The sequence below is a fragment of the Puma concolor genome, chromosome D3 (genome assembly GCF_028749965.1).
Source record: "Puma concolor isolate L17-30 chromosome D3, mPumCon1.1.hap2, whole genome shotgun sequence".
Classification (NCBI taxonomy): domain Eukaryota; kingdom Metazoa; phylum Chordata; class Mammalia; order Carnivora; family Felidae; genus Puma; species Puma concolor.
In genome coordinates this window covers 38450261-38470013 of record NC_141678.1, presented here as the reverse complement: position 1 = coordinate 38470013, position 19753 = coordinate 38450261, and the positions used below count along the sequence as shown (strand labels likewise).

The 19753-nt window shown below is 46.8% G+C and overlaps 1 protein-coding gene and 1 long non-coding RNA gene across 2 annotated transcripts; one reads left to right on the top strand and one right to left on the bottom strand.

Annotated features, from left to right (window-relative positions):
* Positions 1-8268: 8268 nt before the first annotated feature.
* On the bottom strand, positions 8269-14506 carry TMEM200C (transmembrane protein 200C). The gene is made up of 2 exons (XM_086682505.1): positions 13979-14506; positions 8269-11077 (listed from the first exon to the last, which is right to left on the bottom strand). The coding sequence occupies exon 2, from the start codon at positions 10980-10982 to the stop codon at positions 9072-9074; it is 1911 nt and encodes a 636-aa protein (XP_086538631.1). The 5' UTR covers positions 10983-11077; positions 13979-14506; the 3' UTR covers positions 8269-9071.
* A 99-nt stretch (positions 14507-14605) lies between these two features.
* Positions 14606-18239, top strand: LOC147575510 (uncharacterized). The gene is made up of 2 exons (XR_015242465.1): positions 14606-15092; positions 17708-18239. It is a non-coding gene; the product is annotated as an uncharacterized LOC147575510 (long non-coding RNA).
* Positions 18240-19753: the final 1514 nt, after the last annotated feature.

Here is a 19753-nt window from a genome sequence, read left to right as displayed (position 1 = left end):
ATTATTACTATTATTATAAATGTATTCATTTTTTTCTAAAGTAGTAATCTCAAGCAAGCAAGACTAATAAATCAAGAAACGTTCTCAGGCATGAAACTGAAATGAATACAGATGATTCTGAATGATTAAGAATACAAGTGGAAGAAATTGTACAATCAAGTGCACAAGCACTGAGGTTATATTTTGTGCTCCATATTTTGCGTGTGTTTGTGCTCCAAACACATCGAGATGCGTGGTTATATAAGCTGAAGGATTAGCAGTTAGGTCACCAAATTAGTCTTTTGAATTTTCTTGCTCTATCAAGAATTCAATTTGCTTCCCGACATCATTTACCATGCTGTATTAACCATAGTACTTTATCTATCAGTATTTCCAAATTATAAGCCTCTTACCCATAAATATATCTTCTATGAAAGATTTATTTGGCGGCTGTGACAATAAAACTGCAATTGACAGTATCTGTTGGACTTTATGCGCAATGGAAAGTGCTTTGGCAAAATTCTCACTTTGGTGGTTTAGAAAAAAGAAAAAACACATTTCATACTTTTGCCTTCACTGCTTGAAGCGCTAAAAAGATCTTGGAGAAAACAAAATATGGGGAATTCAAAAAAACAGAAGAAAACTAATTTTTTTTTTTTTTTTTTTTTTTTACTTTAAGGGAATATTTGTATTGAAAAGTAGATTATTCTTGGAGGGGAGGTATCTTTTAGTTGGAAGCTTTGTGAGTAAATGAAGTATTTAGGCTGCATGTATACAGTACCAAACAATTATTCTGGCTGAATCGGGTTTTGTAACTATCCCAAAATGATTGCCTGTTTAGGGGCACCTGGGTGGCCAAGTCTGTTAAGATATGACTTTGGCTCAGGTCATGGTTTCTCACTTTGTGAGTTCGAACCCTACACTGGGCTTTGTGCTGACAGCTCAGAGCCTGGAGCCTGCTTGGGATTCTGTGTCTCCCTCTCTCTCTCCCCCTCCCTTACTCATGCCCTGTCTCTCTCTTTCTCTCTCTCTCTCTCTCTCAAAAATAAACATTAAAAAAATTGTTTAATTAAAAATTTAAAAAATTATTGCCTGTTTAGAAATTAGAAAGCACAGTCTTTTGGTGCCAATTTGTAAAGAATGCTTGTACGTGTCTTGTACACATTCATAAAAGGATAACTAGGCCTGAACTAATCTTCATTTTTGCTAGGAACATGAGAGTGAGGGAAAAGATCACGATGGGACTCTTTATTAACAAAGATAAATTATTTTTGATCTAATATAAATGACGTTGCAAATTGCTGTAGAAATACATTCAATTATCAGGTCTAGATTCTGCAAAAATGCCCTGTAGCCCGCTAAAATATCCTCAAGTTTATCCAAGCCTCACAGTACATGGATCAATGCAACACTATCCACCATGCCGGAAACATACAAAGCATTCCCAAATAGCAGATTCCCCACCCAGCTTTATCCCTTTATACTACATCTCGAGAAATGGTTTCCCACACCTGAATATTTAAATTAAACTGTCATTTTAAAGCAGTATATAATTCAGCAAAAATCATTCTTGCTCATGAAGATGGTGTGGGTCCAATGAGAATATGGTTCATTCGTCCATGTACCGATACTTCTCAGTATTCAAGAATTCTTGCCAGTTGAAGTCAGTTATAAATAGGGAGTAATTAGATATCTAATGGTAAAGAGTATACATTTTGAGTCTTTTAACACCCAAATCACTTTCATCTTAATTCCAAATATGTTTCTACTACTTATAAGAGGAGATAGAGAGATGGACAGACAGATAGATAGATACGGGTTTTGTTGGTTTTTTGTTTTGTTTTTCAAAATAAGTATTTCACTCTGAGATTATGGGGGTTCTGGGGAAAAGTCAAGTGTAAGTTATCTTCTGAAAGTCTAACTTGCTGAAGTGCATTTTGCATCCACATAGTTGCTCATGCTCCATTCTACTGTTCTCCAACTTTTTGCACCTAGCTGACATTTTCTTCATATCTCAAGATTCAGCTGTAGGGTCCACATCATAACTCTCTCGTGACACTCACATTGTATTGAAATTATTGGTTATGTGCCTATGTCCATGAGATCTGCAAGACCCTGTGGTCTGGAATTATGTCTTATAAGGTTTAATCCTTTCCACCTAGCACAGCACCTGCCTGACTTATGATAGGCAGTTAAAATGGATCTTGAAAAAGAAATAAAGCAATTTAACCCAAAATGAATTATGTATTTTACTGAAAGGGCAGCTGCTTCCAACAAAGCTGTTTACTCCTACAGGTGAAATTATTCTCTTGTAAGTTATGTCTGTACAAAACGGAGTGATGAGGCAATTGTAAAACAAAGCCATGGCCAAAGTCCTACACAAAGACAAAGCAGATTTTTGGCCTGCTTTGCTTCAGTTGTCCTAATACACCATTACAACTAATAACTGGCATATTTTCTTTCTTTGACAGTATAGACATAAAGATCCTCAGATTTTTCAACATAAAAGCAATTCTTTGTAAATTTGACCATAAGTTTCTTTCCTGCTATTAAACATTTTTAGATGTTCAGTTCTTAGACTCTAGTGGATTTGTGTCAATAGCACAATGTTATGTTGAATTTCTTAAATACTGAAAAATACGCAAATTAATGTCCAACTCTGCATTTGCTGAAAGATTTTCTAAAGAATAAAAGTTATTAGGGGCGCCTGGGTGGCTCAGTCAGTTAAGAATAAAAGTTATTGTAATGTTTCAGTTTAAGACACTTGTCTACAAACAAAGGATCTCCAAGCCAAATGATCACGTGCTCATTTGTGAAACAAAAAGCTTTCATAGCTGACTTCATCTTTTTCTTCTTTTCTTTCCCCAGGATTCTCTTTTTCTTCCACCTCTGGGTTTATGCCCCGTTTTCTTCCCATGTGATTGACAGTCAACCTTCCTGCCCTTAGTAGGGCTGATTCGCAGTGTGGTGTCCTAAGCAAAGGTAAGCCTCACACGTTATTGCAACAGACACATGTTTTGTGACATTCCAGGTGAATCTGCATAAGCTTTTTTAGTCTTTGACTGGCAACATCCTGAGCAAAAAAAAAAAAAAAAACCTCTGTTATCTTAGCAATGAATCAGCCAAATGTCCTGTTTGTCATGCAGGGCCATATCACAGGCTAGCAATTACTGATGGGGTAAGGATTCGGGGTGAGTTTAAAATTGAATAAATGTATTTTCAGATGGTAGAAACCCTAATGTGCCCCCGGCTCAGTAGTGAAGGCAAAATTCCCAGGATGGCAGGCTTTATAACTCCTACTGTGGTTCATGACCATATTTAGACCCAACACCATCCCAGTGCTTCTCTGACATCATAAAGAAATAGATGACACACATAATAAGGAGCTCATCTGGTTTTAGAGAGTGATAGGCAGTGTTTGACTGAAGTTGTTAATGCAAATGGATCCACCAATTTGTAGTGACTTAATATTTTAAAAAACATATAATTTGCCATCCATTTAAGGAGATTCATCCCTTTTTGAAGGAAAAAAGCTCAAAGATGATTTCCCTGGAAAGAAAAAAAAAAAGTCTCAAAATACTTTTCAGAGTGAGTCATTCAAAAACTTAGTCTAAATATTCACCCAATGATTTTTAGCCAAAAAATACAAAATAAATAGTCTGGGTCTACAGAAAACAACCTCCACGAATATCAATCCTATCCTTTATTTGACCATAAAATGTATTTTTGCATTTAGACAAAAATGCTATTCCCATCAAATACAAATTCATAGATTTAGTTTGTTCTAATCTTACGCTGTTGGAGGGCTTTAAAAAAATTTTTTTTTCATCATTTATTTATTTATTATTGAGAGGCAGAGAGAAACAAGTGTGAGCAGGGGAGAGGCAGAGAGAGGACGAGACACAGAATCTGAAGCAGGCTCCAGGCTCTGAGCTGTTAGTACAGAGCTCGATGTGGGGCTCGAACTCACAAATGTGAGATCATGACCTGAGCCAAAGTCAGAGGCTTAACCGGCTGAGCCATCTGAAGGGCTTTTTTTTTTTTTTTTTTTTAAAGTTCCTTAACCCAAAAAGAGAATTTCAAAAGTGCATCTTGAAGAACCCAAAATGATGAAAGAGAAAACTAGTATGGAAAAAACTTTCGTCTAGAAATGTGAATAGATGAACAGACACCTGGCCCATGTTGGGCACTCCTCGGACAGAATGGGGCCCAGACTACATGGCTAGCCTGGCCTTTCTGATGGAACCTGCCTCAGTAGCGGAAAAGCAATACTCATGACCAAGTGCAGCCATGTAAGCAGTTTGCGCTCGCATTTGTTGTTACATATTATGATGATGGGACCCTGAGGGGCACATACCTGTCATTAGTTCTACGTTCTACTGGGGACCTTGCAGTAGCCTCGATTCTCATTTCGCAAGGTCTATTTTTTCTTTCCAATATACTTAAACTATACAGACTTCTCAGCACAGTAAGTTTATGGCTGTCCCTAACAACTGAGTAATAAATTTAGCCTACTAATTAATTTTCTGTATGTTGCCTTAATAACAGTAATTCACAGTGACTGAGGTTTATTTGTGCCAGGGGTGGTTCTGAGTTCTTTGAGTATATTAGTGTATCTAACCCTCATTTAAATAATGAATGCCACGAGTCGGATGCTATTTATTATCTCCTTTAACAGATGTGGAAACCTAGGTGAAGTGTTATGTAACCCTCCAAGGCATCCTTTGAGCCCCTATGCTATGTTGCCTTAAACTTCAGATTTTTAAACCTGAAATTATTCTGTGAATAAAAAGGAAAGTCATACAAAATGATTTGGTTTAACAGTTTAATTCTATTTTAAATAAAACTAAAAAAAAAAAAAAAACTTTTTATGACACTCTCCACGTGCCACGCCTGTTGCAAACGCTCTTACACAGACGGTAATTCATTGAATCTTCAGTCTGGTCCCCTAGAGGTAGGGAGCATTATTATTACCATTGTATGGAAAAGGAAATTGAGACACAGAGAGGCTAAGCAGCTTGCCCATTTCACCCAGCTAGTTCGTACAGGACAGAGTTTTGGTTGGTAGAGGAGGGGGGATGTGTATGTCCACTGTTGCAATCACAACAGTCTTAGCTTTCTAGTCCTGCCACTGCTATTTTATTTGCCTTTGAACAAATTGTCATCTTTCTAATTCTTAGCAATCTCATTTATAAATAAAGGAGGGAAGGGTTCCATGATGTCCAAGATCCCTTCAGATAGTCCTGTTGATTTTGGTACAACAAACCCTGTAAGTCGCACCGAGAAAAGCTTTGTTGATGCCAGCCTGAAGACTTAAATGCAAATTCCAGCTTTTAAACTGGCCGCGCACCCTAACACTTCTCTGCAAGTCTCTAAGAATAGTTTCCGGGAAAGGATCTAGCAGGAAGCTAAGAAGGTAGAGGATATTCTGATGGTCTCTAGAAATGCCAGTTTGGATTAAGGTCCAGAGAATCCTCAAAACTCTGTATAAATCCTGGCTCCTCCATTTACCAGCTGTTTGAACCTGGGCAAGCGCTCCACCATCCTGACCTCAGTGTCTTTCTCAGTAAAATGGGGATAATAATGTTACTTCAACAGAGCTGCTTCGAGGAGTAATTGAGATAATATACACAAAGCATATAGAACAGAACATGGCCCACAGGAAGTAGTGAGCAAAAATCTAGCATTATTATCGCAGATCTCCACTCCCGCAAAAGGGAGGATTGTAAATTACCATTGGCATAATTGCAGAGGACTCCTTCTGAGGGCCGATGAAAGCCTGGGCTCCTCCCAAGACTTGGAAAACTGAGCTTAGCCTTTTTTATCTTCAGGGGGAGAAAAAAGATCCAGTAAAATTGCTGAATGGTTAAGATAGATACGATTTAATACTAAGATAAATTGTTTGCTGAAGTTAATTTATTTTTTGTTTATTTTTGAGACAGAGAGAGACAGAGTGCAAGCAGGGGGAGGGCTAGAGAGAAAGGGAGACAGAGAATCTGAAGCAGGCTCCAGGCTCTGAGCTGTCAGCACAGAGCCAGATGCGGGGCTTGAACCCACACACTGTGAGATCATGCCCCGAGCTTAAGTTGGACGCTCAACCGACTTAGCTACCCAGGCTCCCCTGAAGTTATTTAATTTCTGAGCTACAAGTGTCTGTTTAATCTGTTTCATATAACCAGGCACTTGGCATTGCTGAGTCTAGTCAATTGGTTGGATTGAACTTTCTTTTTTTTTTTTTTTTTCAACGTTTATTTATTTTTGCGACAGCGAGAGACAGAGCATGAACGGGGGAGGGGCAGAGAGAGAGAGGGAGACACAGAATCGGAAACAGGCTCCAGGCTCTGAGCCATCAGCCCAGAGCCCGACGCGGGGCTCGAACTCCCGGACCGCGAGACCGCGAGATCGTGACCTGGCTGAAGTCGGACGCTTAACCGACTGCGCCACCCAGGCGCCCCGGTTGGATTGAACTTTCTAAAGTTTGTAAGGGATAAATGTTATTATGCCCACCTCTGTTTAAACTAAGAGGTAGGGCTTTATTATTTGCTAAATGTCTTACAGTACATTTTTCTGAGGACTAGAAACAGTATTTCAGAGCACTGGAGCTTATTTTCTTTTTTTTTTTTTTAATGTTTATTTATTTATTTTGAGAGAGACACCAGGAGTAGGGAAGGGGCAGAGAGGGAGGGGGAGACAGAACCCCAAGTAGGTTCCATGCTTAGTGCAGAGCTGGACCCGGGGCTTGATCTCAAACTTGGATCATGACCTGGGCCAAAATCAAGAGTCAGAAGCCCAACAGACTTAGCCACCCAGGTGCCCCTGTTTTCCCTTTAAAACAGCCCATCAAACTCAGTGTATTACACAATATGCAAGATGATGGAGAAAAGAAACTAAGGAAATTAGAAATTTGGGGGGAGTGTGATAAAACAATAGAGACGCTTGAAATTTAACACTGCCTGGAGGTGTCATTACACTTGCTTGTCACTCTTACCAGTGGAAGCTCATGTATGCTATATAGAAGAACCAAATATATTAGTCCAGAGCTTTAAAGTGAGTTAATAGCTTAATGCAGATCCAATCTGGAAATAAATTAGGTCCTTTCAAAGTTACACTAAATGGTAGTTTACGAAGTATATTCACTTTGCAAAGTTGTATGTACAAATATGATTATATCTAGGACAAAACAAATACCCTGAATTGAAGTAAAGCTTCTAGAGCTGAAGGCAATCAGAGAGATTCTATCATCCACCTGAAGCCCAGAGGGATTAGTGATTTGCCTAAGGTTATGCAGATAATAAGTGGATATTCCAGATTTTAGCCAGGCTTTCTTGAGCTCAAGTTGAAGGAAGGGTTACTCTTCTATAGTGCATGCAGACAACTTATTATAATGATAATAGTAATTACAGGAACAATTTACTGAGTGCACACTCTGAGCCAGGTACTCTGCTCTGTACCTATAACCCCTTGTCCAACACTCTCATACCTTTATGAGGTATGTCTCATTATCCCCATTTCATAGATCGAATGACTGAGACTCAGCATTTGTTTCTGTTCAAAGTTACACAGCTAGCAAATGCTGAGAGCTGGGGTCTAGTCTCACTCCTGAATCTGCACTCTTCCCACTGGACCCACTCACTGCTTCACCCAGGGAGACCAAACATGACATCTTTGGCTGTTTTTTTCCTTTAAAATCTGTATTTTAGCCTCCTACAATGAGGCCTCATTTCCAAATGGCCCAAAGCAAGTAATACCATTCTGGAGATTCTCGGCTCTCACATTCCAAGGAAGAGGCATCAAAATGGTACCTCGTCTACTATTCTTAAAGAGTAAGTAGCTGACTTTTAATAAAATCAACTGTAAACAATCTCCCAAATTATTAAAACATTATCTTTTTAGCCTATGTAGGCCATGGATTTGAGATCCTGAACTTAAAATCAAAACCAAATAAGTCAAATCCAAGAGGATGAAAAGGGGCCATTAAGCCTGGTGCTCCATAAATTAATACTTTGAGGTAAACTAGAAGTATTATAGAAAATTACTATTTATTTAATGTCTCATTCTATTTGAAAGAGAAACTCCCAAATGTTCAATACTACCCTGTATTTAAAAGTTAAAAATATACTGGAAATGGATGGAGTCATGATAGCACAGAGCACTTTGGGGGCGGATACCTACTATCATAGTACAGTGTCATAGCAAAATATTTTAGATTTTACCAGCTGAACTGTTAAATGTTTAATGTGTTAGAAGCATTAGTTCCAAGGCAAAAGGAGGCAATATTATGGTTAACTGTTTGTTTGGAAACTTCTTTTATTAAAAAAAGATTTTTAATAACGCTATTTGCAATACACGTGTGATAATACTCAAGAAAGTATCGTGTACTTGGTAGAGTGAATTTGGGAATGTAACAGTCCATCTAGATGCTGCCCCTCCCCTTCTCCATCAGATACCCTAGTAGCAAAATGTAAATACCCTTTTAAAAAATAAAGAGGCCTTTGGGCTATTGGAGCAGTGTGGGGTAGGGCAAGGAAAGTGCTCTTTCCTGACATACTCCTGCTTCTGGCTTTGACTTCCTCTAGTAAGGTCAGTTCTAAAAGAACTGCGGACAACCCCTTCCATGCTCCACAAAAGCATAAGAGAAAGGAAGCTTGTCATTCACAAGCAGCTATGGACAAAACCAGCAGCAGAGTACAGGGTTAGGGAAATGAAGGGGGGGTGGGAAGTTGGAGTAAAGTGCACAGTTACTGTCAAAAATATATTATTTTGATCCTAAGAAAATTAAGAGAATTTTATCTAATGAACTAGATTGCTGACTTTTTAATACATTTGGTTTTCATGGAACGTACAATCACCATCGGACATGAAAGACTAGCTGGCTTTAAAAAAAAATTTTGCTTGGAGTTATCTACAGGAATCTTGTGAACGCAATTCAAGGATAACATTCTGCAGCTCTTTGGGTATTGGACGATTTCCTCGGATGAGTCCACAGGGAAAGAGGGAAATGTTAAATTTGCCGATTGGAGATTGGAGTGGGCATTTCCCCAGTTTTCTCACTCCTTCCCCCCCCCCCCCCCGCCCCCTTGCTCCCTCTTGCCCTAAATGCCAGTACTTTCCAGCTCTCCATCCTCTACCCCTATGGCATGAGACCGGGAAATCATAAAGAGTTTCTCCTTGTTTGTAAACTGCCTCTGCACCGGCTGAGGTGGCTGGGCCTTAGGTGGCCCTTGGCTGGGATCCTCCGGGGGGCTCGGCTCCGCACCCGGGGCCGTGGCGGCCTCACAGTCTGGACTTTTACTGGCTACTGCTTGCACAACTGACTCCAAAGAGGTGCCAGCCTCCCGCAGGGGGCTGTAGCCCTTATTGCAGCAGGAAGGGTCGTCCGACTGGGAGCTCGGCGAGTCCGGCCTGGCGGGGGGCGAGTCCTCCAGCCGCAGGGGCGGGGAGGGGGAGGCAGCTTGGGCCAGAAGGCTCGAGTCCAGCTCCGCGCTGCGCGGGGAGGGTGGGGGCTCGGGGGACGGCGGCGCCCGGTAGTCCGGCAGCCCGCTAGTGCTGCGGCGCCGCAGGGCGGCGTACCTGCCGGTCCTGGGCAGGCGGCCACCCTGCCCCCTGGCGGTGCGCGCCGCCGCCGCCGCCGCCGCCGCGCCCTCGGGCTCCTCCAGCTCGCTGGGCGCCCAACGCGAGCAGCCCGGGGCGCCGCGGAGGTCGGTCAAGCTCAGGTCGAGCTCGCCCCTTGGGATCTCCCGGGAGCCGCGTTCCCCAGGCGGCCTCTGCCAGCTGCAGCTCAAGCCCTCCGCGTCCCCGTCCCCATCCCCGTCGCGGTCCCCTTGCAAGGGTAGTAACGCGAAGGCGCTCAGCGAAGAGCCCACGAGGGAGCTGGCGGTGCTCTGGCGCCCCCAGCTCTCGGGTGGGCTGCAGGGCGCCGGGCTGCCGCCGCTGCTGGCGGCCGCGGTGGCGGCGGCGGCAGCGGCCACAGCGGCGGCGGCAGCGGCGGCGGCCCGGCGACGTCCAGCCACGCCCGAGCGCTCGCGGTAGATGCTGTACACGGCCTCCGTCAGGCTCGGGGACTCCCGCGGGCAGCGCGGAGACGAGGCCAGGTCCGGCGGGGACGCGGCTTCCTTGGCCCCGCCACCGCCCCCGCCTAGCGCCGCGGGGTGAGGCCACGAGCCCCTGGCCAGCAACGCCGCCGCCCCGAAGGCGTCCCCTGAGCCGCCGCTGCAGCTCCCGGGCTTCAGCTCCAGGCCCCGCGACTGCACGTAGCTGAGGAAGCCGTTGAGCGGCGCGGTTCCGGGGGTCGCCGAGGTGGGGGCGGAGGACGAGGAGGCGGCGGCGGCGGCCGCAGCCGCGGCGGCCGCCAGGTCTTTAGCGCGGAGGCTGTGCACGTCGATGACGGTGGAGTAGAGGTCCCGCAGGTTGATGATCTTGGTCTTCTTGTCTCGGTTCTCGTGGAGCACCGCGTTGGCGCAGATGAAGAGGAAGATGCCTATGCCCATGATGAGGGGCCCGAAGACCTTGAGCTTGTCGGAGTGCAGGTATCCGGAGAAGACGCGGAAGAAGAAACCCACCGACGAGGAGGAGGACGAAGGGGAGGCTGACCGCGCTGGAGGGGTGCTTCGGGGCGCACCCACCGAACTGGAGTTGACACCCCCCGGAGTCCCCAGGTGGCTCCTGGACCGGTTTTTGCTCCCACTGCTGCTGCTACTGGCCGTGGTCGGGACGCGGTGGCCGCTGGCTGCGGGCGGCAGCTGCTTACCCCCTTCCCTATTGGCCCCGTTGGCCTTGGGCCAGTAGCCCACCACCGCCATGGCTATGCCCACCAGCAGCACCAGGATCCCGCAGAGGGCAATGAGCCCCGAGATGGAGCACAGCTTTAGCTTGCCTTTTACCACCACCACGTCGTTCTTGCGCCTTTTCTTGGCTTTCCGCTTGCGTTTGGGGACCTGGCTTGGGGGCCGGAGGGGATCCTGCTTTCTGGCGGAAATCCTCAGTAGGCCACCGGTGGCGATCATGGTGAGCCGGTGCGGTGCGCGGCTAGTTTCTGGGGCGGAGGCTTGAGTAGTGGGGGGCGCCAACTGCCCACTAGCTGCTCGGCCACCTCCTCCTGCTGCAAAGCAGAGGAAGACAGTCAGAGGGTATAGGCTTGGCTGCAGCAACATCCCACGCGTTGCGACTGTCCCGCTCCCAGGTCTCGCCACATGTGTACCCCCCCCCCCAGCCCAGGGCTACCCACTAACTGGAGTGCCGAATGTAGAGGCCAGGGGGTGGGGTAGATGGATTAGGGCCGAGAAACGCTGTTGCAATCACTGATAGGAGGTGATAAAACAATTTGAGAGAAAGCCTTCTTTCTTCCCCCTCCCTCATCCCACACACTCTGTAGGTGATATTCCAGCAAGGCTCATTTCAAACCCTCCCAGCTGGCAGCTGAAGGAGGGCTGACCATTAGTAGAAACTAAATGTGGGGGCTCAAAGAGGTGGTTGAGGACTTTCGTGGCAAAAGCCTTTCCCTTTGTCCTGTGGGAATAGGAAGATTGCCCAAGGGAGCAGTTCAGGAGGTTCAAGTCTCTAAGCAGAGGAATTTGTCAATGTTTAGCTCAAAGTCACTAAAACAGTCACAAAAGTTACTGTTTTATAATGACAAAAGCAATTTTCATCACTGGATGAAAATGAAAGGTCACATACTGGCAGGCAGACGGCTTATATACTGCAGATAATTAATGGAGAGTTCATTTCGGGGAGAACACCAGAACTACGTCAATCCTCTGATAATAAATCCCTTTCCAAAGTTGTCTCCCACCTCTTGATGTTCCTACAGCTAAAGACAAGCAGCCTTTTCCTCATCACTTTTTTTGCAACATCTGGACAGCTTCTTGGGGTGGAATATTTAGTTTTAGGTAACTGGTTATGTAACTGAGCTCTTCCTTCTGGCCTCCTCTCCTCCCTCAGAGGAACTCCCTTAAAGGTATCATGTGCTAAACCTCATCAGGGAATTTAAGAAGTCCCCTAGAATCTCTAAGAGAAAGACCTTTTTTTTTTCCTCCTGTGGGAAAATTACAATCTTAAAAAGAAAAAAAAAAAAATAGCCACTCTGCCATAATAGCTTTCTGACCCCTTATTAATGTGCCAACAGCACTCTTCAGATTCCCAATATTCAAATGAATAGGCAATTAATTAGGTGCAGCAGTCTACATAATAATGATGATTTGTAGAATGACCTCTCCCCAAGTGAGAGCTGTTTTCTTCATCTTTCTCTCATGAGGTCGTGTTTAGGAAGGGAGGGTGGCAAGGATCCATGGACTATCCTATAGAAAGTTTGGTTGTTTAATATAATAAAGCCCAGGTAGGTAAATGCACAGATGTGTCTTTGCAGATATCTGTGAGCTTCTAAAAATTTCAATCCTGCTGGATCCCCAGAGTAAAACATTTTCTGTTCCATTGGTTGTGTTCTCTCCTATAATAGAGATGCTAAAATTAAGGGCATTGTATGAATTTGAAAGGCTCAGATACCACTCACAAGCCTTTTGGTATTTTGCCCTTTATGAAATAATTCATGTTTTCGAATAAATTACCCTTTGAATATGTGGGATTACTTAGGAAGAATTTTGCTTTTAATTGGTGCCTGGGTAAAGAGCTTTGGCCCTTGATCCCCTCCATTACATCAATATAGGCAGAATCTTTTCTCCACTGGTGGAAAAGCAAATGGTAATCAGCTCTTTGCAATGTTTGCAAATCAATGTCTCCTTGGAACTTAGTTGGTTTTCACTAAAGAGAAATACTAGGTAGGTTAGAGGGGTTCGTAGAGAATACATCTATAAGCCTTTACAATTTTGTTTTAAAAAGAGGCTGCACCAGTAAGTACAAACAGATTGTAAAAAAAAAAAAAAAAAAAAAAAAAAAAGAGTAGCTACTGTTCATCTGTCATCCCCCAAAATAAGCGCATTTATTGTGTAGTTGTAACATAGAGACTGCTGTTTTAAGTGATCCCTAGACTACAGCATCTTTAATGCAATAATCTGGAGATCTGCAGTTATTTTAAGGTTTTAGCAGCCAGACATTTTAGAAACAAACCTAGACTCAGTTGGCACAGGGGCTCTCCAAGAGGAGAGAAGGGCTAACGTTTTGTTGGGCATTGCTAAGGTGCACCAGAATGCTGAGCATCTTTGGGAAAGAAGGTATCCACATGTTTTTCTCCCCAATAAGGCGGCTTTGGCTTTGGGTAGACAGAATGTAAAGAAAATTGGAATGGATTTCAACAATCGTTTACAGATCTTTAAAATTAGTTTAATAGCTAGTAATTAACTCCCTAGTTTATTATTCCTTCAGCTCTGTTGAAAGCTGAACTCCATTATAATGTATTGCCATCTGACGTGAAATACTGACAAAAGTCAGATGGCAAGGAAGACCCACCTTTGAGGCTTTTCTTCATACATAATGAAGGGAAACAAACTTGGCAGTCGAGGTTGGCTGCCCTCGCAATTTACTGCCTGGTGCTGGTCTTTCCGTGGTTAAGGAATGGAGCATGGGGGAAAGCAAAGGAGGGATGTCTAAAAATACAACTGCTTCCAAGAGAGACATTCAAGTTTCTCTGCTCATGATGGATTAAGCTCCACTCGGCGTCTAAGGCTCCCAGCCCACAGGCTGGGAGCGCCCTGCCCTGCCCGGGACTCAATCCAGGTCCTCGACCCCCACTCCCTAATTGGCTGGACAGCGAACCCCTTGCCCTGCCTTTGGGTCTGCTTATTTCTGTTGGAGTCACATGAGTGCAGCAGCTGGGAGTCCGCCTCTGGAAAGAACAGAGGCAGGAGCGAAGTGAGGGCAATCCCGAGCTCGCTTTTTCTGGGCAGCGCATCCCGTGCAGCCCGCCTAGGAAAACGACTCTCCCCGAACAGCAGCAGCCCGGGGACCGGGGCTTGGGGCCGCAGGGGAGGGGAGGGGCGACTCGGGGGCTGAGGACTCACGGAATTGCTCAAAATGGCAGCACTAAAAGCAAACAATATCGCTCACTTACCCGGGAAGGCTGGGGCAGGTCAGGGCCGGCGAACGGGCGCTCGGGCGACACAAAGGAACCATGGAGAAACTTTTTCAGCCCGAGCCGACGGCGGGGCGCAGGGACAGCGCCTCGGGGCCCTCCAGCCGAGCGCGGCTCAGCAGCCCAGCGGGGGCGAGCGCCCGCCCCAGGTTCGCAGCTCCCCCCGCTGCCGTGGCGGGAGCCATTTCCAAGAGTTTCCAAGAAGTGTCAGGTCCTCCGCAGCCCGCATCCTGCCTCGGAGCCGTGCTCCCCGCCGCCGCTCCTCCTGCGCCTCTCGGCGAGCCCCGCCGCGGCGCTCCCGGGCCGGCCCCAGCGCCTCTTTTGTGTGGCTGCGGCGCGCCGGGCTCCGCCGGGTGGAGTTGAGCCCGCGGCGGCGGCGGCGGCGGCGGCGGCGGCGGCGGCTGGCGCTGCTCGGGGCGGCCGGACTGGCGGCTGTTGCTAAGAGACCGGAGCCATGACACAGGGAAATTGCGGCAGGATGGCAGTCGGTACCCGGCCCGACTCCGCTGCTCGGGGGCGCACCCGCCCCCCGCCCCGCCCCCCGCCTCCTCCCCGGCGCTGCCCCCCCCTACCTCGCCGCGCCGCCCTCCCTGCGCTCCCCCCACTTCCTCCGCAGCCGGCCGCCGGTGCCTTCGGGGGAAGCGCTTCCCGGAGGACCCGGAGGCGCGAGGGGAGGCGGATGGGGGGCCGGCGAGGGGCCCCGGGCACGGGGTGGGAGGCGGGGGGCGCCGGCGGGGAGCGCGGGGCGCGCGGCGCCTCGGCCTCTGCCTTCCCCGCCCCCGGGGCGCCCCGGGACCGCCGCCCGCCTGCACCGGGAGCTTTGTTCTTTTCCCTCCAACTACCTGTCTGAGCAGCGGGCCGGCGGGGGCGCCAAGAAAGGGCCGTCCCTCCTGGAGGGTCTCCCCATCAGCATCCGAGGGGCGCTCTGGGTGAGAGAGGGGGCAGTGCCCGCGTCTCCAGCCCGCCCGCCCTCCCTCCTTTCCTCCCTCTCCCCTTTCCTCTTTTGTTGCCTCTACTCTCGGACACGACACAGCCTTGGCTGTTTCTCCCCCTCCCGCTTGGGAGTTTGCAGTGTGGACGCACAGCGAGCACAGTAAGTTGTCCCCCAGCGAACTCGGCCCGGCGGAGTGGAGCCGCCCCCGCCGCGCTGGGCTCACCGCGGGCCCGGGGCAGCCAGTGTCTGCTGCTCTCGTGCTCCGGCAGAACCGGGCTTGTGACCGGCCTCCTGGGGACCTCGGCGCCCCCCCCCCCCCCCCCCCCCCCCGGCCCCCGACGCGGGGCAGCTGGGGCTTCGCGGAGATTAGAATCGGCTCTCCGGGGCGCTTCCTTGGGCAGCCGGTCCTGCTCCCACCCCGTGCGGTAATCAGCAAGCGTTAAAAGGAAAACTATAATTCTCCAGGAATCAGGGTTAGGATCAAAGAGGGGAGATGGGGGTAGGGAGGATGTCCAAACTCCCTACGTCATTTTAAAAATGCGAGAGGGAGAGAGAGATCCTGTTTCCTAGCTCATCCCTGTCCTCCCAACTGTAAAGTAAAAATGACAGGGAAAAGAGAATTTCAAAGTGGAATTTCCCCACGGAGTATTGAGAAAGTAAGAAAGATTTTAATTATCTATTGAAGTGAGGCAGCCAGGATTCAGGAAGAAAGGAAGAGAAGAGCAGACGACAGACAAGGGCGGTCTGAACTTTGGGGTCCAGACAGAAATCTTGTGACGATGGTGGTTTTGAGTGGGTATTGGATATGCTGAGTTTTGCTGTTTAAGGATCCACAGAACCCACACAGGAGGGCTTTGCTGGCCACAGTTCCGGGGACAAGATTGTTCCTCCTCACATACACAGCCTTCACTTGTGTTTAAAGCTCAGGCAGACACTTTCCCAAAAGAACACTAAGGATACTAACACTTACAGATTCAATGATATAAATGTGGACCATGTTATATGAGGTGGAGATGGTGGAGTGATGGCCGGGCTGAAGGAGAAGTGTTTCCTTAAAGGAAACCCTGCACCTGCCTGTTTGAAAGGTGACCTCTGATACCCTTTCCAAGCAAATAATGCATCTGGATGACGATCAAAGTGTTCCCAGCACACCTCTTTCCACCTCTCTATTCCTGCTCAGATTTTGAATGCTAGAAAATAAGCCATATGAAGGGAGAGTTTTAATTCCAAAATGGATTGTTTCCCTTTAGAGAAATCACTGCAAAGGAGAAATAACTAAGTCTAGCTTGTCATCTTTAAAGGGTTTTGGGCTCCAAGCTTCCAGATTTCTTGAATGTCAATAATAAGCTGCTGTTTTGTACAAAGACAGGACCTGAGATCTCATTTTATTACACAGCTGGCTGCCAGGGGACCACGGGAGGTGACTCCTATCCTTTGTGGGCCTCCGTTCACTAAGCTGTATACAGAGGATAATATTGCAGAACTTCATTAGGAGTTCAGAGGGATTAAGTCATTAACAGTTTCTAATTTCTGCATATATTATAGCCATCATTTGTACCTTGAAAACTCATTTGAGTGATCTGGAGAAGAGAAGAATCCTTTTCTAGATGAACAGGCCTTGGACATAGCTAGTTTTTCTAGCTATGTTGGTGACTGCATTAAGATTTATGATTTCTTACTCAGAGGCGTCCTTCCAGACCGAGTTCTTTGGAACTTCTAACTGTTCTTTTTAACCCGAGTGTTACCACCTTCAGGAATTTTCTTTGTTGTTAGCTCAGGGTATCAGAGGAAATCAGATAGATCCCATCTGTTTCCAGCAGGGTCCTTTAACCTCTGTAATAATATGGTATCAACATACATTCCTAGGGGTTTCTGAGTTACGTAGAGTTCTTTTTAAAGCAACAGTGATGATCTTGGCCCTTCCGGAGTTATTTTCTCCCTAAGTTCACTGGCCATTTCAGTAGAGATGATTTCTGGGATTGTGGGATACCCCTGTCACCCTGCTAAGGACTAATAGGCTAAGGCTACCTAATCGTGGTCATTCCTTGGCTTCTCAAGAACTCGGAGCTCAGGACAATATTTGAAACATGTTGTAGCAAGAGGCCAATGAAGGCCTTGGGAAAAAAAAAAAGAAGAGGAAACAGATGAGCTTCGTTTAGTTGGATTAAACTCTGACCTGAAACCTGTCATTTGCTCTTGCTCTTTCTTAAAAACAATCCTTATGTAATTCTTTCAGTTTCATCATTTTTCACAACCCATTTGCTTCCCCTGATCATTTCATCAGCCTGGCCTGGCTCCCCTATCTGGGCTCCCGGGGCTGCTCAGTGGAGAAGATGCCCGGCCAGGCGTCCACACAGGCTCCTCTCGGTCTCCGGAAGCTTGCAGGAGGAACAGGTTTGCTTGTGTCAACAGCTCAGCAACTGGGACCTCTCCGCATGCCCTGCTGTCACAGATGGCTCAGGCTGAGGAAGGAGATTGAGATAGTTTGGTGTAGTGGGCTCTGGAACCAGTTTGTATCCTCCCCTAACCAGCTACTTCATTTGAGTAAGTAAGTGATCTGATCTCGGCTGCCTCAGTTTCCTCATTTGTAATGGGGATAATGACACCAACACCTACCTCACAGCATTATCGTGAGGAATCAACAAGTTTAGTTCCTGTAAATTAATGCCCAGCACGCGGTAAACACTCATTAAATTTAGCTTTCAACCTTGTTAGTCCTAACGTCTTCTCCCAGTTTGTTTTCCTCACTCTCCCATTCTGTTCCTATTCGCCAGGATCCACATGGGACCGTATCTGCACTTAACCTCCACGGAACGGAGTTACACAATCAGCTGCCATGTGTGAACTGTGGCATCCGTATGGCATGGGACCAGTGTCACTCACGAAAGCCTGCTGTGTCCAGGAGAACGGAGACCCTTTCTCTGTGGCTGCTTTCCTCGCTTTGCGGTTCACCGGGACCCTTTAATTTCACTTTGCTGGAGAACCCAGCTTTCAAACTCACACCACTCTACAGTCAAATTCGAAGTCTGTGAAAACACGACCAAGAGAACATTCTTTGGCCTGAAGGTTTGAGGATATCACAGGAAGGCCTCTCAAGCCCTCTTCTGGCATCTCGAAAGCAGAAGAAGGAACCTGTGATCCCAAGGCTGGACACGGGGCATAAAATTCCTCCTCTTTCCTTCTTGCTCCTTCACCCTCCTCGTACACTTGCCAGTAAGAAGCAACATGACAGACTAAAGAGTGACAAAAGAAAGCGATAAGCTAAGCAATAGATTTAGCAAATAAAAATATTGCTGGGGGCATAAACCTGAAAATGATTTGTTGTTTATCTGAAATTCAGATTTAACTGGGCTCCTGCCTTTTAAGTTTATTTATTTATTTTGAGAGAGAGAGAGAGAGAGGGAAAGAGAGGATCCCAAGCAGGTTGACAGTGTGGAGCCCAGCACGGGGCTTGAACTCACAGCACCGTGAGATCACGACCTGAGCCAAAACCAAGAGGCGGACATTTAACTGACTGCGCCTCCCAGGCACCCTGGGCCACCTGCCTTCTATCTGCAACTCCAACACAACATACCGGGCCGCCTGCCTTCTCTCTGCAACTCCAACACAACATACCTTGGTAGCCTCACAAGTTTTTTTCATGATGTGTAAAAGATAAACGAGCCTGATAGAAAATGTGAAATGCGATAGTACGTTAAGGCCTCGTTAGATTTCTTTGGGAACAGAAGAGGCAGAAAAAGCTTGAGCAGACCCTGGAGGGAGCAAGAACAGCATTTCCACAGCCAGGTGGCCCTGGCTCTTGGGTTTTCTCACAGTTAGAGGCTCCGCGGTTGGCGTTTCTAGCCCTTCCCCATGCAACACTGCCCTGGGGGAGGGACAGGTGCCTGCCTCCGTCTCCAAGTCCCATAGATGAACCCCTGAGAGACTGAACTCAGTGCCACTTTCTAGAACTTCAGTTTGCAAACAGGTAAACTCATGCTAGTGTCAAGGTCACGATCAAGCCTATTTCTTGTGTGTCTGAAGGGTGTCAAAGAGTTCAAGCCCAAAAGCTTTCACTACAGAGGAAAGGAAATGATGATCAGGAAAAGTCTACAGAGAATTCCTTAGAACACAGGAGACGGGGTCTCTACCTCTGCTGCAGATAGATGGCACATGGCAATAGCAGCCTTCGCTTCTGCCTTCGGCTTCATTCATTCTTAACATTACAAATCACTAAGCTCTTGATTAGAGACCAACTGGGGAGGTTTTCTCTAATAAGTGGGTTCATTTTTGCACATTCAGATTTCCCCCTGCAGCCTGCATTTTCTACCGTTTTCCATGTACACTATCAAAGCCAGATTGTATGTCTTATAAAATAATTGAGGTCTGAGATGAGAAACGGGTGTGTTGGCAGGCCTGAGAGCAGATCAAAGCTGAGCTAGGAAAGGGCTTTAGAGAGGGCTCCGTCAGTGGAGAAGCCAAGGAAAGATGACATCTAAATTTGCCCTGTGTTCCCCAAACAGATCCTAAATGTCCACAGGTATGTCTCTCCTGTTACTTCTTAGAATCTACAAGCTCTGTGAGAGAAGAGATTTGTCCTGCTGGAAACTTACTGGAAACTGATAGGAGCTCACATGTCTGGTCTCCTTTCAGAATTAGTTGTGATGTGGGCCGCTGTGAGTACCCAGCAGGAAAGAAGGAACACAGACAAGGAAGTGGTTTTCAAGAATAAAGACACGCGAGAGTCCCAAGATTAGTGCTCCGGTGACAGGTCTCTGATGGATCCACAAAGCATTTTCTGTTTGTTTTTTTTTTAATTAAAAAAAATGTTAATGTTTGTT

Coding starts and splice junctions, on each gene's coding strand:
- TMEM200C (XM_086682505.1), bottom strand. CDS start 10,982: ATGATCGCCACCGGTGGCCTACTGAGGATTTCCGCCAGAAAGCAGGAT.